This window comes from Theobroma cacao, chromosome 4 (genome assembly GCF_000208745.1).
Source record: "Theobroma cacao cultivar B97-61/B2 chromosome 4, Criollo_cocoa_genome_V2, whole genome shotgun sequence".
Taxonomy (NCBI): Eukaryota; Viridiplantae; Streptophyta; class Magnoliopsida; order Malvales; family Malvaceae; genus Theobroma; species Theobroma cacao.
The window spans coordinates 21352566-21361343 of record NC_030853.1 but is presented as its reverse complement, the minus strand read 5'-3'; the positions used below and the strand labels follow the sequence as shown (position 1 = coordinate 21361343).

Sequence of the window (8778 nt, the reverse complement as noted above, 5' to 3'; positions counted from 1 at the left end):
TTATCAATCGAGGGAGATTAATCCTCAACATATCATACGTTATAAGATCGTTTGCTTTAATAAGAGGAGAATAAAAACTAAAATAAATGCTTGCAATTGAAAAACTTAAATTCGTCATAAAATTAGTCAGGCATTTGTCTTCTTTATAGGTATGCTTTGTGACAACCTCTTATTCTTGTTCCATCAAGTTATGTATTGTATTGATTAAAACATTTTAACATTAAAGTAAATAATATTTTTTAAATAATTAATATTGATATTATTTTTTTATGTTATACCTTTTTTTAATAAATATTTAAAAAGTAAAAAATAAATACCAGAAAAAATAGTAAAGCACCAATAAAATGAAACATAAATTAACATATGATTAATTGAGAAAAACAAAATTATTATAAAAAATGATATTGACGCTTATGAATAGTTTTAATACAACCTTTTCAAATTAATTAAAGCTCGGGAGAAGAGATTAAAATAAATTTGATAATAATTATAAATTCCCATCATTTTAGCTTTTTATTTTTATTAATAAAAAAGAGAAAAACAAAAAGGAGGGAAAAAAGAACGGGGTGCATATATAGGGTATGGATATAAACTATCTAAATGAAACGACACCGTTTTTTGTATACATCTGAACCGTTCGATCTGTGGCAAGACACTCAACCCTAATTTTGGCAATACACCTATTAAACCCTCGAAGCCACTTTGCGCTCTCTTCCTCACAGCAGCAGCAGCTGAAGCAGAAGCCAAAAGCAGAGCTTTACAGATTCTTATCGACCTTCTCTTCACTGCTCGGTAAGCCTTTTCATCATTTGGGTTCTCTTCGTTTTCTCCTTTCTTTCTCGTTTATTTCATATACTTCAAAGCCGCTTCTTTTCATTTTTATGTAGCATAACAATGAAGCCATGTTTCAACGTTTTTGAGTTCATTGACATAACGGGTAGCCTTATTTTACCTGTTTTTGAATTGGGTTCTCTTTGCTTTCATCTACTTTGCCCTTTTTTTTTTTTTGGAGATTCAAAGCGACTTTTTTTCCCTTTTGTTTATAATATGTAGATGGATTAAAGTGTTGTTTCAGTTTATGGACAAAATGGATTATCTTCATTTTACTTTTTTGTGAATTGGGTTCTTATTACTTTCTTTCTTTTGCTCATAGATTTCTGTGGTAGTAGCTTAGCTGATATGTGTGTTGGGTATTATTTTAGTCAAGGTTTATTATTATTTTTTTTTTCTTTGGGTTATATTTTTGTCTTGTTAAGTTTGTTGTCGAAGCCATTTTCTTTTAGATTTGCTGTGGAAAATGTTAGGCTTTTTAGGTAACAAAATGGGAAAAAATAGAAAAATGAAACCTTTCAGTATTTATCAGTTTCTTATTGACCTGTACATCCATATTTCATATGGTTTGAAAATTTTTTCACTAACATTTAGATTAATGGTATATTGTGGTCCTAGAAGAAGAATAGTGAAATTGTTTGGTGAACTTGCTGGGAGATATTTGTAAGTACTTGTTGGTCAGTTACACATTTTTTTAAGCTCACATAATTGAACTAAAATGAGCATTTCCTGATTATAATTTTATGTTTGTAATTAATTTCTTTCTGTTAACTGTATAAGATTACATCTGTCAGTGATGAGGTTATGGATGATGGGCATGCTTGAAAATTACAAAGATAGTAGTCTGGGTTTAAGCTTTTTCTAATGTATATGAATAGTACCTCTTCAAAAGCTTAAAGGACATTTTTGTTTTCCAGAACTGCCAAGATGTATACATCAAGGAAGAAGATCCACAAGGACAAGGATGCTGAACCCACTGAATTTGAAGAGACAGTTGCTCAGGTCAGTCAAGCTTCTGTATAAGCACCTTTTATGGTTTAGCAATCCAAATTGATGAAGATTTCTGATGCTTGATGGCACTGCAGGCATTGTTTGATTTGGAGAATACTAACCAAGATTTTAAGGCCGAGTTGCACGATCTGTATATAAACTCAGCAGTGTATGGATTCAAAGCCTATTGCCTTTTCTAGATTTTCATGTGTTCTCTACCGCTTAAATTGGCCAGTTTGTTAACTAATATTGAAGATGCATTTTAATCCTACAGTCAAATGGATGTTTCTGGAAACCGCAAGGCAGTTGTCATTTATGTACCCTACAGATTGAGGAAGGCATTCCGCAAGGTTCATTTACGTCTTGTTAGAGAACTGGAGAAAAAGTTCAGTGGAAAGGTAATTTACTCTACTTTTCCATTAAAAACCCAGATGAAATTTATTCAGTATATAAGAGTGTGTGTGTGTGTAAATTTCAAAGTTACTTGGTAAAAAGACTTAATTTTAGTTGTAAATTGGTTCATGTATTCGGTTGCAGGATGTTGTCCTGCTTGCCACCCGGAGGATATTGAGGCCACCAAAGAAAGGCTCTGCTGTTCAGCGACCTCGCACCCGCACGCTAACTGCCGTTCATGAAGCCATGCTTGAAGATATGGTGCACCCTGCTGAGATTGTTGGGAAGCGCACCAGATACCGAATTGATGGATCCAAAATAATGAAGGTAGTTGAGATACTTTTGCTAAGCGTAGCAACACTGAATATGTCTTCTTTTCATGCTTGCTATCAACCATAGCATATCTGAAGTAGTTTTCCTCACTTCTCAGGTTTTCTTGGACCCAAAGGAGAAAAACAATACTGAGTACAAGCTGGAGACATTTGCTGGAGTATACAGGAAGCTTACCGGGAAGGATGTAGTTTTTGAATATCCAATTACAGAAGCCTGAAGAAGTTTGATGGGACAAGCTTTTGTGCTCTGCTTATTTATTTTAGAGTTCTTAATTGCATTGGATAGGGGTACTATTTGAAATTTTGACTCTGATTTAAGTTTATTTTCCAAATAGGACAAATGAATATTTTGTTGAAATACTCTTTCTGCGGCCTTTACATTTGTGAATCTTTTTGGCTTTCTTAATTCCTGGTTACGGAAGAAAGAGTTATTAATGCTGTTTACGAGTTGGTAGTTGTGTTTTCTTGAGTTGCAATACGACTGATGGTTGCCTTTGGTTTTTGATCATTCAAGTGAAATTGACAATTGTACTTGGGGTGCAACATGGAAGCTCTTAAACTACCTGGGATTGTTTTCTGTTGTGGTGTTCAACCTTAGCAAATTTGTAGGAGAAATGCCAAGGGCAAGTGTCTATAGGCAACAATCAAGCCTTTAGTTTAGTGGTCCGAAGTCCTTCTACCTCTCTACCGTGCACTTGTAACAATCAGTTCTGTGCCTTTTCTATTGAGGTTAAGTGGCGTATGTGTTAGAAAAACTTGAAAACCAATTCTGTGATTCATGAAAATCTTATGTCCAAATTACTAAGATCACGGAATTCTCTTTGCTCCAACCTCCCATCATGGAAAGGGAAACATCTATACTTTGTTTCTGCTCAATGGATTCGTGACCAATTGCTGTCGTAGACAATTGAGGTTTCCACTTCGTTGATGGGAGAAAATTAAAAAGAAAGAAAAATGGTGGTGGTGGGAGCATGGGTATCCCACCAGTCAAACGGCAACATGATTTATGGGTGATGGAAGACCAAATTTCTTGCACATAGAAATTAAGAAAATGAATTTAAATTATTTATTTATATTCTGGAAGATATGAATGGTATTAACTTTGACTATATTATATTTGCATGTCCTAACATTGCATTGTAGTGCATGAATGGACAACTATAAATGGCAGCAAAAGATAGCATAGATACATCCAATAAATAATTAATAAGCTATTTACTCCATAGGCCTGATGGCTGCTGCTCTGCTCTACACTCACAAGGCATGCAAGAACCTACTGTTCACCCCTCCCCTGTACAGCTGCAGCTCAGATGCAGTACTAATGGTAATCTCTGTATTGGCTGGTGCAAAAAGCACGTCTCCTTCAGTAACTATATCATTCCATGATCCGGTATGCAATGTTCCCTCCCCAACAAAGGCAAGGAAAATAGAAGGTCCTGGGATGGCTGGGAAAACAGTTGATGCCCCTTTAGGAAGAATGCAACGATCAACCTCAAACTCATCGAAGGGTGGGAGATACCTTGTTATGTACGGGCTCAATGGAAATCCTTTCAGGATTTCAGGATAGCCCTGCAACAGAAATAACAAGCAGAAGATTTTTAAGTTGTAGAACTTCAGTTGTCCTTCATATTCATAAAACCAAGACCAAGTCAATCAAAACTATAAATTTTCTACTAAATTAGGCATTTCAAGGCTCAGATTCAATCAGCAATCCTCTGCTGAAGGCATAATTCTACAGCCGCATAAATAGAATGTCAACTTATTAGTACAGGAGTACTCAAGTTAACATGATTTGCAGTAACAGGAAAATTAATTTCTTACATCTGACTGAACATGAGGGAAAATAAGTGAAGCAAAACAAAGAGAACAAAGCCTCTTCTAAGAAACAGAGAGAGAACAAGCCTGAGCAAGAGTCGGTGTAATTTTTCTTGTTCATTATTCAGATATGTTTTTAAATCCAAGCACATGTGCACAACTTTTCACCTTATGGTATCAATCAAAACTGTCCCATTAGAAAAGACAAACAAACAATGGTTATCCAGTCACATTATCGAAAGTAAAGCATTTCCCAGTGGCATCCGTGACATCAAAGTTCATAAAGCAAGCAAGTTAGTTCAGGAAAAAAGAAAAACTTTGAAATATTACTCTATTAAACACACAAGCAGCATTTACAAATTATTTACTTTCAAATAGAAAATGGAATTCGAAACCTTGATTAAATACTTGTACCTGCTTATATGTGAGCATGGAACAAAGAGTTTGGATATCACGATGCTTGGGAGTAAGACCAGCACGCACAACATTGTCTGAAGTTGCCATGCATTCAATGCACTCACCACTTAGGTATGCATGAGGCTCATTTGCCCCAAGATACAATGCTTCACCAGGATTAAGCTTCACATAATTGAAAAAGAAGGCCGATATGACACCTATGTCACCTGGGTATTGCTTTTCCAAGTGCAACACCAACTGTTCCTTCTCTGTCAGGCACCTCAACTGATGCAAGCAAAAGAAAAAAGAGTAAATATACTATCAAGCAAAGGTAAAGAATACAGAAAGAAGAGAAAAAGAGGGAAGAAAAACTATACAGAACAGCTACTATTTAACAACTTTACAAGCTGGAAAGAGAAAGAGAAGATAATCTATCAAAGATAGTACCATAAAAATCAAAGAATTATTACAAAGTCTGATATGCCCTGGCCAAAGGGAAAACAAAACAATATATAACATACACTCTTTGCAGCCTCTTTGTCCCTGGCTGATATCACTATACAGCAGTGCTAAACCAGTTTAAGTCCGCAACTTAGTTAAATAAGAAATGGCATAGCTTTTTGACCATCGGGACAACTTAATTGGATGAATTTATTCAGGTACTAAAGTGACATATTTATAGCTTAAAGAAGTAAAGAGCAGAAGATCTCCAGGACCAAAGCCTATAAGGAAAATCAATTTGCTATCATTCTTTAGATAAATAAAGATTTGGTTAGGAGCCATCTTTTGGTATTATAGCAAAAGTCTAAAACAGACTAACGCAAAGCACGGTTTCAAGTCAAGTCTTCAGAACAGCCACTTTATGCAGGAACACTAAAGAGAAGGACCACATCAATGTTCTCTCATAGTAATGTTTCTAAGGAACATAAGTAGGTGATGGCCATTGATCCCTTTCTCAGTTTTATGCCTCTATGCAGTACAGAATAATATATATAATGCTGAAAATTTCTGCAGACCTGACTTTTCATGTGCAGCCGACTTTTCAGCTTTGATATTGCTTTAGTTGTCATCTCCTTGCTAGCTGACATGAGTTGGGTAAAAACTGACCGCAGAGCAGATTTTACTTTCTCTGCCCCGTCTTTCTCGTCAATATATAAGACTTGGTTTGCTGATGCAGTGCCAACCAATTCTACAATCTCAGGAACATCTTCAAGCACACCCTTAAGCTCCTGCAAGGGGGATAAATACTTGATCCAAGTTAGTAACTACAGTTGGGAAAATCACCTGCAAATTTTATATACATAGACAAGATGCATGGTTCACCAAAACCAAAACACATGTGAATTTTTGGAAAACAACATGAATAATACCTAAATTCCTCAAGATATTTCAGACATAATTTGGAAATAACTCAGTGAGCGGTAAGACATGATTTGAGGAAAGCACTCAAGATGGATGTTACTTCACATTTAAAAAACCTTTTTCTGCTTCATGCAGAAGCACTATGAAATTGCTTGCCTAGGTATCAAACTTCTCTAAAATGTGATGACCTGGGTAACAGTACTGGAGCATTATAATCATAGCTCATACAGACAAGAAATAAGCTTTAAAATGTCAACGAAATCCCTCTAATATCAATACATATGAGAATATTCTGGTGCAGTGACATTAAATTGTAGCAAAATGACAGCAAGTACAATAGTTAGGACCCTACTATTTAGGCCAAACTTTGAGGATGAAACAAGTCCAACCAGAAAAATTAGCAGCGGGTGTAAGTTTCATGGAAAGTCATGATCAATTGCCTTCTGTCTCTAATTCAGATGGAATTCAGCCTCAAGGTTTCAGCATGCGTATCATTTCCATAATAGTTGTTCAGCATGATTACAACTTGACAGCATAGATGATGAGTATATTTAGTCACAAAATGTATGTATCAATAACTATCATGTATATCCACTGACAGAGTTTTATCAAACACAAGGGCAGAGTTATTTCCTTCTCAAAAAAGCCAATAACCAGGAGAGAAATATTAGCAAAACTAAAAGTTCCACCCAAAGCTGAGCATGATTAATGTACTACCTCAAGAGTAATGAACCCACAAAGGGCCCTGAACTCTGTTATTGCCAAAGCCATCTCAGGTTTGTGATTACCATCCTTGTAAAGATTTGGCTGTAACTTATGCAATCCTTTCGCCAATTCTTTATCTGGATGTGCCTGTATTGACAGGGCTTTTGCCACTGAAAGTACCTATATTACAGCATATGGTTATAACCACAGAACCAAATTAGACAATTTATAGACAAATTTGCTGATATTCTAGTTAAAGTGATATTAATATCCATTTTACACTCTCAAGCTTAGTTCTTTGGCATGAACTATCCAAGATCCATTCCAATATCCAAATTGCTACATAGATAGTGTTGATTCAAATCGAAATTGAGATAAAACCATCCAAATTAAACTGATTAATACCCCAAGGAGAAAAAACAAACTCATGAACACCACATTAAATCAAAATTCAGTTACATTCAACTTAAAACCAAAAAATGGTAAATAATAAAATTTTAGATGAGTAGTGAAAATTCAATCTCCATTAATATTGAAGCCAAAGACGATGGCTTTCCCATTAAAAAACAAAAGACAAAAACTTTAAAAAGAAAACCAGTAATCCAATAAAATCCAAAGAGAGTAAAAAACATAGAGACAAAAATCAAAACTCAATTTTCCACTAATCAAAAAGATAAAAACCCAGAAAAATGAAAATCACTCAAATCCAAGTAAATGAAGAACAAACCTTGAACAAGAAAGGAAGATCAGACCCCCACTTTTCCAAAACCTTATGACCAAGTACATTCGGATTCTTCCCAATCCACTCTTTTAAACCCACATTTTCTTCTTCTTGTCCTTCTTCATCAGCCAAAAAACTTGGCCCTGAGTCATGGGTCCCCATCCAAAACTCAGCATAAGGCCTTTCAGGCTCAACCTCAGCCCCACAATTCAAAGCCAACAGCCTCGCCACCTGTGCCTCAGCTCCACATCTTCCCCAATCGTAGTTTTGCACCCAAGCTCTTAACCGCCTCAACTTGTCAGCATTAGCTTTTGCCATTGTTGAAATGAAAAAAATAAATAAAAAGGAGAAGGACCCAACAAGGAAATGACTTAAGTTTTATTTTTTTGGACAAAAGAAAAAGAAACAGACTAGGGGAGAAAGATGAGGAGGAAGGGAATGGGCATTGTTTGCTGGTATTTGAAGAGTTTGAAAGGGTAACAAGAGAGAGGGAAACAAGTTGGAAAAGAGGAAAAAAGAGTGAATAGGAAGTTTTTAGATAGAAAAAGATTGGAGGAAGACGAGGTGGGGTCTTGCTACGACTCTGCTTTGCTTTGCTTTGTTTGCAGTTTCTTTCTTTCTTATCTTCCCAATTCCGCACGAAATTTCCATGCCACCTTTTCTTTTTTTATCTTTTCCATTTCTCCTTTTAAATGCTTAAAATAAAATATAAAATATAAGAAAAATATCAAATAAATATTGTTATCTTATTATGATAAAATTGGGAATTTGTTCAATTCTTATCTATTGTATTTAATACTATAAAGACGAAACTAGTTACGTTTAGATAAACTATCTTATCAATTGAATATTATTTATTATTATAAAAGTAAAGTTATATAATAACATTTAATCTAAAAAAAACAAATTTATGACTACTTTTTTTTGCCTAGATTACATACATATAATGAAGTCCAAGCTTTCTTATGATAAATAATAAGAAGTTATATAGCTTTATTCATGACAAATAAGGACTAACCTTAACATTACTAATAGAATTTCATTTTGTTTAAAACATTAGTAGCACATGTTATACTTCATGGTAATTGTCACCATCCATTGGCTGTGAAAACTACAAGGCAACAGGTCAGTTAATGACCATATCATCCTCGGGAAATTCAAAGAATAAAATGTAGACAAAAGTCAAAAAAAAAAAAAAAAAAAAGGATAACATTGAAATGGGCTTTTATTTTG

The 8778-nt window shown here is 34.8% G+C and overlaps 2 protein-coding genes across 2 annotated transcripts; one reads left to right on the top strand and one right to left on the bottom strand.

Annotated features, from left to right (window-relative positions):
• Positions 682 to 3009, top strand: LOC18602045 (40S ribosomal protein S7). Its single transcript, XM_007033190.2, has 6 exons — positions 682 to 792; positions 1749 to 1833; positions 1917 to 1990; positions 2096 to 2219; positions 2359 to 2541; positions 2645 to 3009. The coding sequence occupies exons 2-6, from the start codon at positions 1759 to 1761 to the stop codon at positions 2762 to 2764; spliced, it is 576 nt and encodes a 191-aa protein (XP_007033252.2). The 5' UTR covers positions 682 to 792; positions 1749 to 1758; the 3' UTR covers positions 2765 to 3009.
• LOC18602044 (mannose-6-phosphate isomerase 1) lies at positions 3638 to 8115 on the bottom strand. Its single transcript, XM_007033189.2, has 5 exons — positions 7552 to 8115; positions 6837 to 7004; positions 5774 to 5986; positions 4776 to 5042; positions 3638 to 4115 (listed from the first exon to the last, which is right to left on the bottom strand). Exons 1-5 carry the CDS (start codon positions 7861 to 7863, stop codon positions 3801 to 3803), a joined length of 1275 nt encoding a protein of 424 aa, XP_007033251.1. The 5' UTR covers positions 7864 to 8115; the 3' UTR covers positions 3638 to 3800.

Excerpts from the sequence above, each read along its gene's own strand:
- LOC18602045 (XM_007033190.2), top strand. The coding sequence starts at position 1,759 with ATGTATACATCAAGGAAGAAGATCCACAAGGACAAGGATGCTGAACCC. Across the intron at positions 1,834-1,916 it reads TTGAAGAGACAGTTGCTCAG|GCATTGTTTGATTTGGAGAA; the intron begins GTCAGTCAAGCT and ends ATGGCACTGCAG. Across the intron at positions 2,220-2,358 it reads AGAAAAAGTTCAGTGGAAAG|GATGTTGTCCTGCTTGCCAC; the intron begins GTAATTTACTCT and ends ATTCGGTTGCAG.
- LOC18602044 (XM_007033189.2), bottom strand. The coding sequence starts at position 7,863 with ATGGCAAAAGCTAATGCTGACAAGTTGAGGCGGTTAAGAGCTTGGGTG. Across the intron at positions 5,987-6,836 it reads GTGGGTTCATTACTCTTGAG|GAGCTTAAGGGTGTGCTTGA; the intron begins GTAGTACATTAA and ends TCCCCCTTGCAG. Across the intron at positions 5,043-5,773 it reads GGCTGCACATGAAAAGTCAG|TTGAGGTGCCTGACAGAGAA; the intron begins GTCTGCAGAAAT and ends TGCTTGCATCAG.